Source organism: Panthera uncia (genome assembly GCF_023721935.1).
Source record: "Panthera uncia isolate 11264 chromosome D3 unlocalized genomic scaffold, Puncia_PCG_1.0 HiC_scaffold_8, whole genome shotgun sequence".
NCBI classification, from domain to species: Eukaryota; Metazoa; Chordata; class Mammalia; order Carnivora; family Felidae; genus Panthera; species Panthera uncia.
In genome coordinates, this window is record NW_026057586.1 from 75,852,935 (window position 1) to 75,873,549 (window position 20,615).

The 20,615-nt window shown below is 45.8% G+C and overlaps 1 protein-coding gene across 3 annotated transcripts in view; it reads right to left on the reverse strand.

Annotated features, from left to right (window-relative positions):
* Nucleotides 1-967: 967 nt before the first annotated feature.
* The window catches only part of CCDC60 (coiled-coil domain containing 60), a 162,731-nt gene continuing 143,083 nt past the window's right edge, over nucleotides 968-20,615 (reverse strand). For all 3 annotated transcript variants that reach the window (XM_049619265.1, XM_049619263.1, XM_049619264.1), the window contains 7 exons: nucleotides 13,787-13,871; nucleotides 10,437-10,508; nucleotides 7,839-7,901; nucleotides 7,082-7,204; nucleotides 5,069-5,200; nucleotides 3,100-3,289; nucleotides 968-1,378 (listed from right to left, as the gene is read on the reverse strand). In XM_049619265.1, the coding sequence (XP_049475222.1) occupies nucleotides 1,277-1,378; nucleotides 3,100-3,289; nucleotides 5,069-5,200; nucleotides 7,082-7,204; nucleotides 7,839-7,901; nucleotides 10,437-10,508; nucleotides 13,787-13,871 (767 nt within the window). In that variant the 3' untranslated portion in view covers nucleotides 968-1,276. The remainder of the gene's footprint in view (nucleotides 1,379-3,099; nucleotides 3,290-5,068; nucleotides 5,201-7,081; nucleotides 7,205-7,838; nucleotides 7,902-10,436; nucleotides 10,509-13,786; nucleotides 13,872-20,615) is intronic.

Consider the following 20,615-nt stretch of genomic DNA (forward strand, 5'->3'; position numbering starts at 1 on the left):
TAAATGATTGACTAGGTGAACAGAAAAAAAAGATGTTGCTTACACTGAAAAATAGTTCTGGTTCCACACTCCTCCCTCCCTTCCAGATCATAATGAAGAGATGTGGAAGGCCAGCCTATGTGAGTGCTCTGCCAATCTGGGAATAAGAGCAAATCAAGTCCAGTTGTTTAATCATTAATCAGCTGGGCCATCAGTGAGAGTTAAAATGACTACAGGTTCTATAACTTAGTGAGAATATAGGTAAGCATAAGACTAAAGTGAGAAAAGAGGTAAAATGGTGATGAGTCCATACACAGTTTGAGATGACAGGAAGTTGAGCTTCCTTATGCAAGCAAGAGCACCAGAAATATATGAGGACTATTAAGGTGGAGATTTTCTTGCACACCATTTGCCTTGTTGGGGAATGAATGCCCTATCCATCCATCCATCCATCCATCCTCCCATCCATCCACCCATCCATTCATCTACCCACCTACCCCGCTATCCATCTGTTGCCTATACTTAATGTTGAGAAATACGCTGTAGCTCCAATGGTGGTAAATGGGGACAACATCACCATTCCCTACTTAACCAAGTTATTGTGAGAATTTAAATGATATTATCAGGCAGAGGCACCTGGGTGGCTCGGTTGAGCATCCGACTTCAGCTCAGGTCATGATCTCATGGTCCGTGAGCTCAAGCCCTGCATCAGGCTCGCTGCTGTCAGCTCAGAACCTGGAGCCTGCTTTGGATTCTGTGTCTCCCTTTCTCTCTCCACCCCTCCCCCACTTTGGAGCGTTCCCTCTCTCTCTCTCAAAAATAAATAAACATTAAAAAACATAAATGATATTATCAGGCAATAAAATTTCACCCAACACTGGGGGCCTATTGCATAATGAAAGCTCAATAAATGGTAACTGTGGTCATTATTAGGATCTGAATATCACACCCAAATTCCACAGCTCCAACTCTTTCCCAGCCAGACACCAAATATTCAGCTCCAGTTTATTAGCCAGAATTTGAGGAAGAGGAGTAAGGTAAAGGAATCTGGAGAGGGAGTGGGTAGAGTCAGACTGGACCAATGAGGAACAGACACTGGGAGTTTGAGGCGGGGTGTGAGGTTCAGAGGAGTTTCCACCTGGGAGTATCTCCCTCTAGAATGTTGCCGGAAGTCAGTCTCATATATTCTAGTGGGTATCCATGAGAGTAGATAGGAAGGAAGAACCCGGATAGGAAGCAAGGATACTGTGTAGTCTAGTCCTCCTCCACTGGGACAGCTGGTCGACCCAGGCCCAGTCTATGTCCGGAGACTGTGGGATCGGATGGGGATATTGATCCGGGTCTGCAGCCAGTTGATATAATCCTCTTGAGACATATGGATGATGTGTTCACGTACAAACTGTGGGGAAAACACAGTGGCAACCTTAGATTTGGTCTGAAAGCTAGACTCCCTTTCCTGCCCCACCTCCAAGATCCTAGAATATGTGTGATTGAGGTTGGTGGCTCCAGGATACCTTTAACCATGCACATACTCATAATGCCTGGAGCATCATGATGGGGGTTGTTCTCTCAAGAAAAGAACACCTTTCCAGCTTCCTGGTTCATCAGACTAAGCCCCTTTTTGTCACTGTTGACCCAGAGAAATTTTGGGAGAGCAGGAAAACCCAGCTGTCTGCATTTTTCTTTCTGTCTTACTTTAATATCTTTTTAAAAAGTCATTTGTCCTTATACTTTTTTTGGTTTGTAGCCTTCTTTGAGAACTGATGATAACTTGCTTCCAGGAAAGGTTTAAGATACAAAATGTAGAATTTCATATAGGCTCTAGGATTAAGAGACCCCCACATTCTGTGATGTTCTCACTGGGAGAGGAACATGCTAAATTTTACTAGCCAGGGTGGTGAACTCACCTCAGAGAATGGGGGAGCATCCATACCCCCTTTATCTTACCCACTCAGAGATTGCCTCTTCTATACCCCCATAGCTGGCAGGTGGAAAGTGGACCCCATAATTGGCAAGTGGGGAGTGGAGAGTTACCCTCGAGTTAGTTTTGGACTAGCCTACCAGTCCTTCCTGAAGGAGCTTCACAAGATGTGGGGAGTAGAGTCTGGACCTAGGGATTTGTCCACAGGGTTATCCCCCATCCCCAGACTCCTCACCTTGCACCCACATATAATCACCCAGGTCAGCCTATGGGAGCGCCAGTCTGGCATGAAAACACCCAGAGGACTGAGAATTCCACCACTAGAGTCCCATCTTTATCTTGAGACATTGAAAGCCCTGTGAAAATGTATGTATGCCATGGGGTGAAATTAAGGAAGTCACTCTGTTAATCTCTATTAATACCTTAGGATGGAATCCCTTCCTCTCCTCCTATTTGCTGATGCCTTTTGATGCCCTAGGAATGTCTAGAGTGGGTAGTGATGATAAACTATCATTAAAAACCATTCAGTTGCTTCCCTGCAGCCTCAAGATGAAGACTTAAATCCTTAACTTGACTTTCAAAAGTCTGCCCAGACTGTGCAGTCCCCTTATAACCTTGCACCTCCTTGCTTGCTTCCTCCCCAACCTATTGACTGCCTAGGAGTCCCTCACACAAGTCAAGTTCTGTTTCAGCTTAAGAGTCACCTTCCCTACTCATCCTAGTTAAGATAGGTCCGCTGTATATTTACCTTAAATCAGTGCTCCTTAAACTTTATTGTTCATACAAATCACCTGGGATCTCATTTACATGTAGGTTCTGCATTGGTTTAAAGCCCGAGATTCCAGATTTCTAATAAGCACACAGGTGAGGTCTATGCTGCTGTTTCACGGGCCAGATTTAGAGTGCTTCTTCTTCTTATCGCCAGTTCCTTTATTCATGTGTCCATTTACTGATGTGTCTCCAAAGCCTCCAAGTTTCCCCAGGGGGCACCATTTACATAGACTATAATGTCCCCTGGATTTGAAACCACCAAGGTCATGTGATAATCCCTCGCCTGTTAGATGATGAGCTCCGTGAAGGCAGAGACCTTATGTCTTTTTAATTGTGTGTGCAGCACTTAAATGGTGCCTGGATGTTGAGAGATGACTGAATGAGGACACTGGAGGCACAGTGAGGATGGGAAAGGACACAGTAGTTACCTCGATAGCCACAGCAATGTCCGGAGAGCACAGTTCCCAGATTCTCAGGTCTTGTAGCACTTTCAGGAGGACATGGGGCCTGATCCTGAGGTCTAGGTTTTCCCCAAACTTCTGTAGTTTCGCCAGGATCTTTTTGGCAGGGCGGAAATTCTTCAGATCTTTGGGGAGTTTGGACAGCAGATCAAAGTACCTTCAATTCCCAATCCCAAGAAGAGAGAGCCAGTTAGGAACCTGCTGGGGGGTGGGTCTGAGTATCTTAGAGCTTCCACCCCCACTTTCTCTTTCTACCACTCATGTGATATCTCCAGGGCAGCACGTCTTCACCTGGGAGGCTTGCCTCCATCCGAAATGTAAACAGCCCGCAGATCAGGCAAGTCTTTTTATTTTTTTAGGGGTGGTAAAAGCTGGAGCATGATTTGCATCTCATTAAAAAAACAAATTAAGGGCATGCTTTAAAGCATTTATGATTTTTCTATCAAGCAGACAATGTGAAAAGCTAGAAGGAAGGAAGGGGCACTGAGATTTTGGATGCTTCTCTTTTGAGGGCTAATCAGGCCAGGAGGACATGGGCATATCTGTGGGATACCTGCCAGGATGCAAGGGGCTCTTAAACACAAGATGGAAGAGGAGGAGGGGGAGGGGGAAAAGGGAGGAGGAGAGGGAGGAGGAAGGGGAAGTGTGTGTGTATTTTCTATGTCTCTGATAGTGAGTAAGCTTGGACCACAGCTTTGTGTGTTTCAGCGGGTTTAGAAAACATTTCTGAATGCTGCAGCAGTCTGAGGGTAGTTTGGTAATCCATTCTTGAGATGGTGGGAACAAGGTAGATTCCTACCTGGAGGTGGTTCAGGTGTGACCAGGGTTTAAGGCAGGAGATGGCATCTCTTTAAAAAAGAAAAAAGGTGGGGCGCCTAGGTGGCTCAGTCGGTTAAGCGTCCAGCTTCAACTCAGGTCATGAACTCACAGTTCATGAGTTCCAGCCCCGTGTCAGTCTCTGTGCTGACAGCTTAGAGCCTGGAGCCTGTGTCTCTCTCTCTCTGCCTCTCCCCACCCCTCCTCACACTCCGCTTTCTCTCTCTCTCAAAAATAAATAAACATTAAAAATTTTTTTAAAAGAAAAAAGGTCCCCCCCCCATATAGATGAATCAATTGTAGAGAAATTTGAAGAAGAAACTAATCATTTACCATGTACTTTGGGCTACTTGTATTGCTTTGTATTTTATATTTTGTGGTATAGATTCATATATTTATTTGTGTCTCCTTGTAAGCTCCCATTCTACATTATTAAAATCATGGAAAGGATCCTGGGTACATGCTTAGACTTTCTCATCTTACTCTGAGATCTTGATTTACTCACCCTGCCATGATGGGGTGCATGGCAGACTCTAATTCTGTATCTTAGATGAGCACAGAGACTGGGGTCAGACAGGGGTTTAAATCTTTATGTTTTCTTGTTTACAAAGTGAGTATTAATATGTAACTTTCAGGATTTTTGTGGGGAACAAAATAAATAATGTAGGAAAATTTCTTAGGTTAGTGTCTGCCACCCAGTAACTGCTCAGTCCATGTTGTTTTTTCTTGTATTTATATTATAACCCCATGCTGGGGCACAGTGTTTCTAGGATATGCCTTCCTGGTTTTATATCCTTAAAGGGTCAACTTGTTTGGAGAATGTAGGGATTGCCCCATAAACCTCACAATCTGTAGGAATTTTCATGTGGTTTGCCTCATCTGCATTTTCCAAGAGGCTGGCAAATTAGTCCATATTTGATAGTCTGATCCAGACCGAAAATAAATATGGAGAATACAGTTGTTGGATTGTGTGTGGTTCAGGAACTGAGGGGTTCTTGCCTGACAGCCTGTCTATGGCCAAGAATTGTCTTGATCAAATGTGATTTTCCAACAACAGCCCCTTTCCCCTTCCCTCTTCCCCCTGTCAAAGACCATCTTATCTGACTCCGGGGATCTTTACCAGTGGTCTGCAATTTCTTCTGCATCTCCTTTTATCATGGAGACTTGATGCCTCATTTTTGCTATATCCTTTTTAAAATCGGAGACAAAGACAAAAGAATGGAACTTCTGGAGACCTCTCTCTTCTTGGCGCCTGCATCACAGGATGTATGAAAAAGAGGAAGATCAGACCCCCTTCTTCTTTATCCATCCCAGTTGCCCTTTGAGATCTGACTTAAACACCTTTTTCTCTATGAAGTCCTCAGCCCTCTCACTCTTCAGTTTACAATGTGGCTCAGGCCACAAGATGACATAGCTCTCTCCAAGGTCCTGAAACGCTCTTTTCTTGCGAAACCCAGTCACCTTTTATCATTCTCTCCCTACTTTATATTGTATTTACACAGCTTTCTAATCTGTAAAATGGAAGATAATAATGGTCCTAGCTCTCAGAGGTGAGGATTAAGTGATACAATGTGTGCGAAGTGCAGAGCTTAGTGCCAGATGCACAGTAGGTGTTTAACTCAGGTTGGTTCCTCTCTTCCCCACTCCTCTTACTGTTTTGGGCATATGCCCTAGCTCTCTAAGGAGACTTTGCATTGTAACTATAACCAGTGCATTCACCTATATATGACTTTCAATGGCTTTTCGTTTTACTTGGAATAAGGTTCCCTGAGTAACTTGCCCTCTAAGGCTCTGGATTATCCAGTCTCTACAGCATTTTCCAGCTCAGCATTTTATGCTTTAGCTCATGAACAAAGTTCTGAGATAAAGTTCAACCTCTATAGCTGGGCTAGCAAGACCTTTTATGATCTGGCCTCTGTCTCTCTGGTTACCTTGAAAGCAACCTGAACCCCAGCCACACCTGACTAATGGCAGTTCCTGGTCCCCTGTGCCCCTTCTGGCCTTTGAGACTTTGCTGTTGCTTTTCCCTGGAGCTCCTGTCCCTCCTTCCCACTTTGCGTGTGACTCTCTGAGTTCAAATTCCATGTTTACTACTTAACCACTGGGTGACCTTGTCTTGACAAGACATTTTTGAGCCCACTTTTCTCATCCATAAAATGGGTCTAATAACAGCACCTATTTCCTAGGATTGTTGTAAGGACTCAGTGATGACTACAAAGCTCGTGGGTACATATCAGGTGCTCTGGAAATCTCACCAATTTTTATGAAACAGAAGATGTTGTTTCCTCCAGGAAGACATTTCCGATTGCTGCCTCAAGCTAGGCAAGACATCCTTCCCCTGTGTTCCCTTAGCCCCCTGCTCACTCTCATGTGGGCTGTCATCAGCCTGTCTGGTCATTGTCTGGTTACTTGTCTGGATTCTTCACTAGCCTGGGGGCTCCCAGAAGGCGGGGACAAGTCATCTCTGAAACGGTGGCCCTGAACCCTAACCCCTCCATACTGAAAGGGTGAGAGAGCACAGGGTGACTGTGCAACTTTCATCAAATGGATGAGTTCATTGGGGGTGAATGGTCACCGCAGTCAAGGGGTAGGCTGGGAAGGGAGACAGTTACTGGGTTGTCAGCATAGGAAAGAGAGGCTTCCAGTAGCCCACCGGTGCTCTTAAAATCAAGTTCCAAGCCTTAAGTGTGGCATTCATGGCTGTGCATAATGCAGTTCTCACTCCCCACTTCTCTCTCTTCTGCAGATTTTCCATGTCCCTTCCTGACTTGGAGCTTTGTATGTACTTAGCCTGCTGCTGGTGTACATCGCCAGCTCCTCCTCATCTGTCAAGGCTCAGCCTGAAGTCACCTCCTTAGAGAAGTCCTCCTGGATTACCCGACCTAAATTAGTTCCTCATGGTTTCTCTCTCTCATAGTACCCTGTCTCTTCCTGTATAGCAGTGATTATAATTTGTACCTATATATTTATATAGTTACTTGTTTCTGCCCATATTTTCCAGGAGACTGTAAGCTCCCTGAGTGCAGGAAATATGTCCTTACTCCCTGCTAAGCCCCAGCACCTGGCATCAGTGGGCATATGGTGGGTACTAGATGAATGTCCTTTGGATGAAGGGATATATGTATGCCCTTACTTCATGAGGATTTCCATCTTGTCCTGAAGACAGAAACCAGCTTCCTGGGCCACGCTGTAAAACTTTGCCCTCATGGTGTTGCACACGCCACTCTTGCACTGGATGATGTCCCGGTTGGTACGGCTGTAGACACAGATAAGAAGGGCTTAGGGGACAGGGTGCAAGATCAGAGCCATGATGCGGCGCTCCCTGGGCCTCAAGGTGTTCTGCAGTGGAATGCTATCTCAGCATTCCCCTGGATATAGGAAGGACAGATCTTCCCAATATCAAGCTGGTGGTTCAGGCTTTATTAAATAAGTCCACAGGGAGACATCTGGTCACCTGAGCCCAGTGAATGTTAAGGACAGTGAGATGAAAATGGAATTTGGAGCTGGGAGACTCCAGTTCAAACTCCAGTACCACTACTTCTTAGCTCTGTGGCCTCGGGCAAGACATCTCACCTGGCCAGGTTTCAGTTTGCTCCTCTGTAGAATGGGATAACACTCCTGCCTCATAGGACTGGTTTTGAGGAATAAGCACGATGGTGAATATGGAATGCTTCACCCAGTGCCTGGCACAGAGGAGGAATTTTTTGCCGTTGTTTGCGTTGGCACCTTGGCCATGAGTCCCTTTCCCTGGGCAACCCTTGTCTTTAAGCAATGTGTATGACTTTGGGGAGTCTGGTCTGCATTGGGTTGTTTCCATACCCCTGGGAAGATAGAGGATGTGATTACCATAGTCGCTTTGGCCAGTTTGTTCCGCTGCCCGTCTGGCTTACCTTTTAGACTTCTTCTGGATGAGCAGAGTGTGGCTTTCTCCACTTGTACTGCTATATCTTTCACTGAAACACAAAGGGATGGTTTCAAGTTGCCTGGAGCCTGCTTTTCACAGAAAGGGTGTCTTCGGGGCTCCTATGACACCTGCTAGCCTCCAGAATTCGGGTAAGGGAAGTGGCTCTAATCAAAGGACCAGTCATAGAACTCAGTGTATATTGTTCTCAGTGTATATTGGCCCTTGCTTCTACCCATGTCCTCTGCCTGGAGGGTCCTTCTTGTTTCTTCTCCACTTTCTCAAATCGAACCCTGTTTCATGGTCTACAGCAAGTTCTACCTGCTCTGAGTCTTGTAGTCTGACTTTGACCTTCTGTCTCTGCATATTGTCGGGATGACATATTTTCTGGATCCCAGTTTCATCTGTACAAAATTGATCTTTCCTTCTGGAGGACAAGTTCACGTGGGGCCCTTCCGTTTTTCTCTCTACACCAACTGGCACGTAAGCTGGGGCTGAGTGCAGATTTGGGGAAGGGATAGTCAAGTCTTTCTAGTCATGATGTCGATTTTCCCAAACCCAGACTGCTTCTTCATTCAAGGATTGTCTTCTCTAAACTGGACCCTGAGCTGAACACTCACTTCACTTGATTTTGGAGGCAGACAGAGCTGGCTCCAGAGCCCATCCCTGGCACCACCAGCTCCCAGTCTGTGGGCAAGCAACTCAGCTCGGGATCATCAGTGTCCTCATCTGTGATCAGTCAGCTCTCATGACATTGAACCCTTCCCAGGTATGGGCTGATTTAATTCCTTGAGTGGCTACTCCCTCCTGTGACTTTGCCTGGTCAGAGTTTCTAGAAGGGGTGAAGCTCCATTGTGCATGCCTGTCCCTCCCCTGCACCTTCTCTTGTGTCCTACTTTAGTGGTCTGGTCCTTCAACATCAGTGTTTCTCACCTTCTCTCTTGCCCTGTCTCCCTTTGTTTCTACAAAATGCTTGGAAGACTTACTTGATTGCCTTATCTGTGTGGTTCTGTTTTTCTTATCCCTGTGATGTGCTGCTGACCCTTCCCTTCTGGCCCTGTAGTGCCTGGAACTTCTTTAGGTAGGCCTGCCATTTCCCAAACCCCTCTCCGCAGGAAAGGTCCTAACCTTTGCTGCTTTCCCCCAGAGGCTCAGGGGACTGGATCTAGAGGTCTTAGCCCTGGTAGGTGATGGATTGAGCCCTTATCCCACCTTACTGGGATGCAGGCCCCAGGAATAGTACCCAGAAACCCTTGTGTTTGGATTCCAACCAGCAGCCCCAACCCCTGCAGATGCATTCTTTGGGAGAGTGGGTTGGCTTTGACCTTCCTCCTGATGGTCTGGAAGGTGGCTCTCTTCTTTTCTAGGGCTGATAGTGTGACTCGGGGGATGTGGGAGGTGAGGGAAGTAGTGGCATTCACTGTGATAAACAAGCAAACAGAAGTAAATAACAAAGGACCCTTTGCCTGTCTCTATCTCCCTTTTCCTTGGCCCTCCTTGAGTTTCAGCCATACTGATTTCTGCTCAATGCCTCTATGCTTCCTCCTGTCTCAGGCTCTTTGTACATGCTATTCATTTTTCTTGGAACACGATTCCCATCTATCCCAGCCATAGGCTAGCTAAGTCTTCTTTTCTTCAGGTTTCAGCTTAAATGTCAAACTCAGTTTTTGGCCCCTGGTGCTCAACATTCACCCAATCCTCCTTACTTTTCCTTCAGAACACTTTCCATAGTCATGATTATATGGCTAACTCTGTGGGATTATTTAATAAAGACATGGCTCTCCCATTAGACCAGTGATTCTTAACCAAAGGCAGGATTCAAGGAGCCCATGAATGCAGATGGAAAAAAGGTCACATCTTTATTTCAACTAGCCTTTAGTAGGAATGGAAATTGCATGTATTTGCACCTTGCGTCACAATTGTGGCAGATATTTTGAAAGATCATTTATACTCAGCACTAATCTAAAATTATAGTAGTTATTAGATGTGCTAAGTCTTATTATATAACTCACTGCTAAAGAAGCTCATAGATTACTATATCCCACATTTGGTTGTAATGTCAGAACCTGTATTACTACAGATTTCTTTGTAAACTTTTGTTATTTACAGCATGGACTTAAAGGCATTTTTCTGAAAGGAGTCCTCAGACTGCCAGAGGGTCCGTGGCACACGAAAAAGTTACGGCTTCAGTCCAGATAGTGAGATTTATGATAGCAGACTGTTGAATCCCTCCAAACCTAGCACGGTTTCTGGCACACATGGGGATTGATGAGTATACTTCAGATTAATAAATGAAATGGGGGCAGACCTCCCTTCCCTCATTACAAGTTGCTCAAGAGGGAAAGGGCAGTCCTGTAACACATCCTCCTTGCTTCATATCCCTCTACTACAGGAAGATTTTTAACTTTATGATATTCACTTTGGGATGTGGGGAGAGACACCTGGATACCACCCCCCCCCCCCCCGCAGGAATTAAGAAGCTTATTTCTAATGAAGAAGGAAAAAGTCCCTCCTCCCTGCCCCACCTTCTATAGTCTGGTAAGGGGCATCTCTGCAATGGTTCCTGTAACTGTGGGGTGTCTCCTACCTTGATTTGCGGGTGGTCTGCACGTCTTTATAGGCAGAATCACTCTTGGTTTGTTTGAGCATTGACAAGATACTGCAAAACAAGATGGGTCTCTTAATAAGGCCTTCAACGTACGGTGCCCTGGAGGCAGTCAGTATCTGTGGGAGGATTCTCTTTCGAGAGCAGGGATCCTTAGACTTTATGGGGCATAGGAATCAACTGGAGACCTGGAGAGATTGCTGCTAATACAGAGCCATACTCCCAGAGATTTGGGTATGTTAGGCCTGGAGCGAGGCCCCAGAAGCTGCATTTAAAAACCACACACACACACACACACACACACACACACACGCACACACTTCTGATACTGGTGTGCAGAGAGCACATTTTGAAACCTTAGAATTTCTCAACATACTGTGAAATAGTGTTCACTTGGAGTGCTTGTTAAAAAATAGTTTCCTCTGGAGATTCCGATTCAGTGGTTCTGAGATGAAGACTAAAAATTTGTATTTTTAACAAGCATCCAGCTGATTCTGATCCCCAGAGACACTTAGAAAATACTGCTAGGGGCGCCTGGGTGGCTAAGTTGGTTGGGCATCTGACTTCAGCTCAGGTCATAATCTCGTGGTTTGTGGGTTCGAGCCCCACTTCAGGCTCTGTGCTGACAGCTTAGAGTCTGGAGCCTGCTTCGGATTCTGTGGCTCCCTCTCTCTCTGCCCCTCCCCCACTCCCTTCTGTCTGTCTCTCAAAAATAAATAAACATTAAAAAAAAAATTTTTTTAAAGGAAATACTGCTAGCAGAGTTTTAAGAAAAGGTCATCTTCCTAGGTGATGTTATGGTCTGAATGTTTGCATCCCCCTGAACTCATCTGTTGAAATCTTAATCCCCAAGGTGAGGGTATTAGGAGGTGGGGGCATTTGTGAGATGATTAGCTATGAAGTCAGAGCCCTCATGATTGGAATTAGCACCCTTACAAAAGAAACCCCAGGGAGCTCCCTTCCCCCATGCGAGGTTACAGTGAGAAGACGGCCATCTGTGGCGAGGACTGCCATCTATGGGGGAGGCCCTTGCCAGACACCGACTCGGCTGGAACCTTGATCTTGGACTTCCCAGCCTCCAGAACTGCGAGGAATAAATACCTATTGTTTGTAAGCCACCCCGTCTGTGGCATTTTTGTTACAGCAGCCTGAACAGGACTAAGATGGCCAGAGGGCAGTCTGGCTTTGAGGCTGGGGGCTGATCCAGTTGGCTTTTAGGGGTTCTTAAAAACCCCAGAATTCTCTGTCATCCCTGCTGGGAACAGATGTGGGGCCTAAATTGAAAAAGGGATCCAGATTCTAAAGCGAGGAGGACAAAAGAAAATGTGCAGCTTTTCTTAACTGTCTCTCTACAGCTCTAAAGAGAAGCCTCCAATATCTGCTGCCTCAGGGGAGATTAGGGAGATTTTTCTCCCAGAGGAGTTGAAGATGGGACATCTCAACAGGTTCTCGCTCTTGTAACCATGGTTATTGTATCACTGAAGTGAACACAGAGGCCACATGGTGAGTTTTGTGTTCTCACGTGGTTCTGTCTTTTGAGCACCTTATGTATGTCAGTCATCGCCCTTCTTCTCCATCCGTGTGGTGGGGCGTTGGTAATGGGTAGCTGTTAATACACCCGCCTCAGCAACATGCGAAGATTCTGTGGGACGCCACATGTGAAACAAAAGTACCACCAACACCATCACGGCGGTCATCATGTATTGAATGCTCACGATATGCTAGGCAGGTGCTAATATTAATATGTTAAATGCATTATTTCAGCTAATTCTCATTGAAATAGATGTTATTTCCACAAGTATAATATTTTACAAAGATAAGGCTATGTAGTTCTCACTACATCTCTTTGAGGTAGGTTGTTAATGAGTCTCATTTTACAGAATTGGAATCAGGCTCAGAGAGGTGAAGCAACTTGCTCGACATCACACAGCAATTAAATCATGGGGACGGAGATTGACCCTAGCCTCCTTGGTTCTAAGGCCAATGCTTCGAGGCCACACAGTCTCATTCTATAGACGAGAAAACTGAGGTTTAGAGAAAGGCTACGTTGACCTGTTCTGGGTTTCAGATGCATGTCAGTCTGACTCCAATGCCAGTGTTCATGCCATGAGTTCTTACAAAGGAGAGAGACCCAGGGAGCTGATGCTTCATCATTAGCGTCTGTCTCCAACGCTGATAAATCAGTAACAGCGGCCAGGGCCTGAAGGTCTGGCATTGTCTCTGGATGCCTCCTGAGTGCCACCCTCCGAGCCCCGATGCCAGTTGAGGCAGCAGCAGACAGATTCGTCTTTAGCAAGCAGTGGCGGGTGTGATGCATGTGAAAGTGCTCAGTGAACTGTAATTATGGTAATAACAATAACCAATAAGTCATAGCCGGCATCCCAGTAGGCTGAAAGCGATGAAGAACCTCTTCCAGTGTGTCATTTATTTTCAGGAAGTCATTTGCTTACTCAGAAGGATCTGTACTTGGGAAGGGAACTCCGGCTCTAGCTTGCCTGCTCTCTGAGGCTTTTCGAGGTCGGAAGTCCCATGGATAAGGCTTCCCGCCAGGAGGAGGACACTTCAGCTTCAAGTGCACCGCCACGAGCCAGTCTCTTAGGGTGGAAACCAGAATCCTGGAAGTGGCCTCTGAGGTCCCCAGACAGGCTGATGCCTCTCTCCATCCCATTCTGGCCGCACTTCAGTCCTTGAAGGCGCCATGGTCCCTCCTCACCATGTTTGCACATGTGCTGCCTGAAATGTTCATCTGTCTCCTCACCCCGCCCCCCCAAACTTTGGCCGGGTAGCTCTTTTTCATGCCTCATCCACAATCTCTTATAGTCTCTTCCTTGGAGGGAACTTCTCTGATCCTCATCCACATCCCAGACTAGATCACATTTCCCTAGTATTCACCCTCTTAGTCCGAGCTTCCCTTTTATAACGCTTCCTGTAATAATTAGTACCTAGTCTCTACATGGTCATAAATATTCAGTAAAAGAGTGGATGAATAACCTTACAACTCCTGGGAAGCAGGGTAGCATGGTGGTTAAGAGGATGCTTTTTGGAATTAGAAGGATCTGCTTTTGAGTTGTGCCCTTACCGTTCGTTGGCTGGGTGACCTTGAACAAGTTACTTAGCCTCTCTGAGCCTCATTTTCTCATTTGTAAAATAAAGACCACAGTATCTTCCTTAGAGGGTTGTTGTAAGAACCCAGGGAGGTGATATACATGAACAAAGTACATAGCTCAGTGCTTGTCACAGAGAAAATATTAAGGATTCAGAACTGCTGTGGCTAATGTTATCACTGTTATTCTGATATCCTGCATTTGCCCCAGGGGTCAAGAGAACAATACCTGGGCGCTTTTTTGTGCATCCCATTTTCCATTATGACTGTCCTCCGGGCATCTTCCCGAACCATCTCCAGGAGCTTCTGCAGATCTGATGGGAACATGAGAGGTCACTGTCCAGAGGGCAGGCGGGGCTGGTATCCCCTCCACTTCTGTGTGTGGGGAGCTGGAGAGGGTAGATCGGGGTCTAGGCAGCCCACAGCGTTTGGCAGGTTATACACCCGGTGTTATCTCCCTGCTTACAACCAGTGACTCATCGTTTTCCTTCTGGACAGCATCTACATTTCCTCCAAGTGGCCTCTCAGGCTTTGCAGGGTCTGGCTGCTTGTTTTCTCTCCTGTCTCATCTCACTCCCCTCCCCGACCTTAAACTCTAGTGTAGCCAGAGACAAAACGGTTTCCAATTCTCAGAAGAAATCGTCTTGTTCAGGAAACCCTCTCTGATCCCACAGACCTGATGTGGCAACCTGGTGACCCACAGGCTGAATCTAGCTCACAGGTTTTGTTTGATTTGATGCAGATACCCAGCTTTTCAAACTGGAAGGCTTCACATAAAAATCCAGACCACCCGCTCCCCTGTAAAAGACTCTGAGATGGGGTTCATTCTTGCTGCACGCTGCCGGTGGCCATTGGGCAGGTGTGCACACTCGGGCTGCCCCATTTCTCCTGCCTCTAGTGGACTTTTCCCTGCATACTTAATATTGTTGCTGTTTTCTATAGGGTAGAAATACATCTTTGTACCTGACTGTTAGGGGTTGAAGTGTGTCTTCCCAAAAGATACATGGATGTCCTAATCACCCAGTATCTCAGAACGTGAACTATTCACATTCTTGTTTGGAAACAGAGACATTGCAGGTATAATTAGTTAAGTTAAGATGAGGTCACACTGCAGTAGAGTGGCATCTTAATCCAATATGACTGGTGTCCTTATAGCAAGAGGGGACAGACACTCAGGGAGAGGATGGCCTGTGATGGCAGAGGCAGATTGGATTGACAGTGCATCTAGAGCCAAGTGCCGAGGGTTGCCAGCTACTGTCAGAAGCTAGAAGAGGCAAGGAAGGATTCCCCACCTATAGGTCCTGGAAGAAGCATAGCCCCATGACACCCTGATTTTGGATTCCAGCCTCTAGAACTGTGTAAGACAATAAATTCCTGTTGTTTTCAACCTTCCGGTTCATGGTACTTCATGACGCAGCCCTGAGAAACTAATATTAGAAAATGAACTGTACTTGGAGCGGGACAGTAGAAATCCTACATGTTTTATATGGATACAGATTTGCAAGTACCTGGCACTGTGCTTGTCATCGAGGGTTCTCAGTCACCATTTGCTGGGTAAATAAGTGAATGGCTAAGGAGAGAAAAAGAGGGAAGGACTTGGAAGAACTTGAGCTAGATTTGGGGGTTCAGCGAAGGAGGACAGTGCCAGTGGGGACCCTTTTCACCCTTTGTCAGGTGCCTATAGTCAACGCAAGTGCAGGTCTCAAAAGCCATACCTAGAAGAGCGAGGCCCAGTGCTTGCTATGGCCATTTGTATCCAGCCTTGTTTATGAATGCAGTCAGTGGGTGCTTAGGGCAAGGGCGCTCCCCTTCAATGACCTTGGAGCCATCTAGGTTGTGAACAACACCCTCATTCAGCCATTTTCTACTCCACCTTCTTCATTCTCAAGTAATCTATCTTCCCAGTAATTTGAGGGCATGATTCCATTTGACCTGAATCTGATCTTCCTCGTTGTCTTGTCACACCCACCTCCCCTACTGCTGCACATCCCAGAATCCTTGGGGAGTGTCTAGAAGCCTATGAGTAAGGCACCTGTAGCTGGTTCCTCCACTTTCTTCCCATCTCCTCAGAACCAAGGAGCAACATCTGACTGCTCCCCCACTCCTGCCCCCACTCACAAGCAAGCCAGCCTAGGGGTGGGTGGATACCAGCAAATGACCCTAGTGACCTGGCACGTCAGGCAGCTTTCCTAGAGAATCATATAGAAGGCTCCTCGCTCTCTTAATGCACCGAAAAAAAATTTTTTTTTTCTGCTTGCCGATAATGTGTCTGGGAATGTATGGTGCCCAACCAAAATCAGGCTCCATTCATCATGTACCTGAGTTTGGTTACATATGAATTAGAATAAAGCCTGGGGGTTTGGAGGCCCACATCTACGCCTCATGGCTACCTGGGAGAAGATACTTGTTTGGAAGGGGATCAGGTGCCACAAAATAGGATTTCCCTGAGGAAGACGGTCCTGGAATGGATGCCCACACTCAGAGGAACCTGCTCAGTCCTGAGTCCCCAGAGCCATGGAGAGGACACTACCCATTGCTCACAGACAATGGCATCCTGTGTTTTCGAGTGCTAAATCACACCGCCAAAGAAAAAAAATTCTGACTTCTGTCCTCCACCTTCCATCTACAGCCTGTCCACACAGCTCACTCTTGAGTGACAAAACTCATTCCTTCCTCTTTAGGGGAAAATGGAGGAGGTCTTTTTGTTGTATGGGGTTGGGTTCTGGGGGAACGTTAGCCACCGTGGGATGCATCTTTTCTGGGTTGCTATTTAAGTGAGTTTCTCCTCTTACAGTTCCAAGACTGGGAGCCTCAAGACTGGCAGCAGGAATGGCCTGGGCTTTGGTTTCTCGAGAATCCCCTTGCCATTGATTTGGGGAGGGGATCAGTCCATGGAGAGGCCACAACCTGCTGTCTCCAGTGATTTGCCTCCACAAAGACTTCATTATGCAGCCAGCCCTGGAAATTAGACCTTGGTCAAATGGTGTCTCTCAGAATAGGATTCATGAATTCAGAATAAATTTGAGAAGGTTTTAGAAGGCAGTGAAAGTCTGGGAAATTAATCTACTTTTGTCAAGGCTCTGACAAATGGGATGAGGATAAGGTATAAATAGAGGGGAAGGGTGAGGAGGTGGAAATAGAAAGACTTTCTTTTTGGGACATAGATATCTGGTGGAAACGCATCTCCTGGTCATTGTTGTGCACCTGCGGTGTGCCAGGCTCAAGGTGAATAAGACGTCATTGTTCTACACCAGCAGGGAGCTCACATTCCTTTCCCCCCCTCTTCCTTAGTAATAGAAACATGTGCATGTGCACGCACGCACGCGTGCGCGTGTGTGTGTGTGTGTGTGTTTATGTGTGTGAGGGTAAGCATTTACTAGACCTGTTGTCCAACATCTTTGCAGCTAGGTGTGCCCCTGTGACTAAATTCTGGGCACTAAGAGTTTAGTAGAAATGTTGCATGGAGCTTCTGAAAAGATTGCTTCAATTCAGCTGGGAGTGAGCAATTTCCTACTTCACCTACTTTCTTCTGCTTCCAGCCTAGCATGTGGCTGTGATGGCTGGCATTCTAGCCATTTTAGATCGTAAAGTGATGCTGAGAATCATGGCAAAGAAAGACAGAAGGAAGCAGGTTTCCTGATGACCTTTTGGAGCCATACCAGCTGTGGACTGGTCTTCTTTAATCTGTAAGAAATATAAATATCTTTCTTAAGCTACTATTTTTCAGATTGCTGTATCTAGCCAAAAGGAGTTCCTGATACACTGAGATACAATTGTAAGTTAAAATTAAGTACTCAATAAAACCAAATAAAAGTACTAAGGGAAATGACAGGGAGGGAACCCAGGAGAGTCAGAGAAAACTTCACAGGGAACATTTGAGTTGGGTCTTGAAGGTTAACTAGGAGTCCACCAGACTAAAGTGTCACAGGTTAAAGGGCATTGCAGACAGAGGACAACATGAGAGAATGAGCGTTGTTTAAGAAGAGGAAAGCTATTTGTTGAGGTTGGAGTGCCTGGTGGAAGGTATGAAGTGGCAAAAGCTGAGCCTATTGTAACAGCTTGGGACAAGATCAGATGCACTGTTTTAGAGGCAGTGGGGAGTCTTGAAAGATGTTAAGCTGGGCAACACTGCATCAGATTTTTTTTAAGTTTATCTATTTATTTTTGAGACAGAGAGAGTAAACAGGGGAGGTGCAGAGAGAGGGAGAGAGAATCCCGAGCAGGCTTTGCACAGTCAGCATGGAGCCCGATGGGGGGCTTGAACTCACGAACCATGAGATCATGACCAGAGCCAAAATCCAGAGTTGGATGCTTAACCAACTGAGCCACTTAGGCACTCCTACGTCAGATTTTTAAGTTAGGAAGTTCCTTCTGGCTCAACATGGAGAAGAATCCATGGGCAAGTGAAGGCAAGACAGGAAGCAGGGAGACTAGGAAGCTGTTGCTGTCATGTAGGTGAGAGGTAATGAGACTGTGGACCTGGGGGTTCCAAACTCAGGTACCAAGAAGGGTCAGGTACCGGGATAGATGACATGAGCTAGTGTAAGAAAAATCAAATTTTGTGTGACTCGAGGGCTAGACTGGATTTCCTGGGTTCAAATTCTGGCCTCATCACTTATTAGATGTGTGACTTTGGTCAGGTAATTTAATCTCTCTGTACCCCACTTTTCTCATCTACAAAAAGGCATAAAATTGTGAGGACTCATTGAATTTACATGCAAATATATACATACACATAAGTGTGAATTTGTATATGTACACAGTATGTATATAGCAGAAGCTAGAATAGTGCCTGATACGTAAAAGTCTTCTTAAGCATTAACTCTTGTACTGTCATCATCGTCATGATCATCATCATCCTTATTCTAAGGAAAATAGTAGGGCACATGAGATGATAAACAGCCATGCACTTGGCCAATTGGGAACAATGATTGGGGGTAATAGGGAGTGGTGGGGATTGTGGAAAACTAGCCAGCACGTGCCCCCCCTAAGAGGGGCAGCTCCATTTGGATGTAGTGCATGGTTGCGGGTCCACTCTTGCCACAGTGGTGGTGGTGGGTTTTTAATCAAAATTTTTATGTAAAATCTCTCAATCTTAGAATATCACCCCAGTTTTTTTTTAAACAAAACCTTGTGTATTAAACAAAATGTAAGTGGCAGGAACTAGCCTGCATGCCTCAGTTTTCTATCTCTAAACGAAGATGAAAGCGACGGGAATGAAGAGAGAAGGTTTAAAGGAGTTTTAGGAGGTAAGACTGAGGGGACCAGTTAGCTGGTTAGATGTGGGTAGGAGGCAGCGACTGGGGACAGGTCTGCGGTGTCTCAGAGGCCTGGAGAGGTGGCACTGTTCACCCGTCTGCTCATCACAGATACCTTCCCCCTCCACCCCCTCCTTCCTTTGGCATGCCTGCTTCCTCTTGGGGGACACTGTGCCACTTCTGGACTGAGGCAGTTCTTGGAGCTGGGGACACTTCTCTTCTTACTTAAGAGCAGGGCTTTTGGGGCTGAAAGACACACAACATGGATATAACATTGATAACCACACAGACACCTTGAAAAGAAAACCAGATCTGGTTAGTCCTGTACTGAAAACCTCCCAGAGACTTCCTGTTGCCATTGAGATCATTCTGAAGTCCTTACCTTACCCTACAAAGGCCATGCCCACTCTGACTCCTACCTCCCTCCCTGGCTTCATATCCTGAGATCTCAGCCTAAATGGTCAGAGCTGAGAGAGGCTTTTTTGACGACTGTGGCTAAACTAGCCTCATCCCCACCGACAGTCTCTCTCTGGCCCATGTCTTGTTTTATTATCTTCTGATCACATATTATCTGCAACTGACTTGATATTTGCAGTTTCGTTTATAACCTGCTTTTTCCTTCTAAAACCTAAGCTTGGGGAGGCCAGGAACTATAATCCTCAGTTCCAGGTGCTCAGTAGCTGATCAGTAGATACGTGTCGAATGAAAGAAGGTTTAAGAAATCCATAAGAGTCACATGTCTGCTGATGGCTGATCTTGGTTCCTCACTATCTTAGATAGTCTGTTCAGCAAACAGCTTTTCAGGGCTCGGAGCCTTTCATGGATTTTCACGGCTTTCACCCTGTTGACAAGGGTGGGAATTTTTCTCATTGGCAGTCATTACTCTGAGTCCTGACCACTTACTGGATGCTTTGTCCTTCTGTCCATTCTTTGTTGTGATGATTAGGGCCTCAATCAGGCTTTCTGGTCTACCTTGACCTCTTATTCAATCTCCTTGAAACTATCCTACACCCAGTTCTTTTCAGCTCAGCCTAGCCCAGCCCAGCATTGGTTGCCACAGGCATTCTAGATGGTCTGAAAGAACACTGGCTAAGAAGACAGGCCTCCGCTTGGGCACCACTGAGGGGACACAGGAGATGTGGTGGGAAGGGGTCCATGAACCAGAGTCCATAATTTTGCATTGGCCAGCTCGTTCATGATCCTTTCTTTTTCTCTTCTATCCTCTCTTTCTGCATAAATCCCTTCTTTCCTATTTCCTTTTACTATACAAGCTCTACTCAGAAAGTTCTGAGAATAATTTTTTTTGCATGACTTATAGAATCTAGTTACGATTCTATCTGGTGGAAGTCCATAGGCTGTACCTAAAAGAGTATGCAAAACTATGTATATATGTGTGTATAAATTTTCTCATGGAGAGAGGACTCCTAGTTTTTAATAGATTTTCTAAAGCACCTGTGTCCCCCAAATTGTGAACCACTGAAAATGCATCTTCCAGAGCAGGGGGAGGAGGGGACGAGTGTCACAGAGGGATACAACTTCCATATATAACATAGTTGGAAAAGACAAATCCCTAGAGACAGAAAGTAGATTTGTGGTTGCCTAGAGCCATGGGGTGGCAAAGGAGAGAGACTGCCAATGGATATGAGGTTTTCTTTTGGTTTGATTGAAATGTTCTAAAACTAGATTATGATAATAGTTGCACAACTCTGTAAATTGACTAACAGTCATTGAATTGTACATTTAAAAAGAGTGAATTTTATGGTATGCAAATTATACCTCCATAAAGTTATTTTAAAAAGT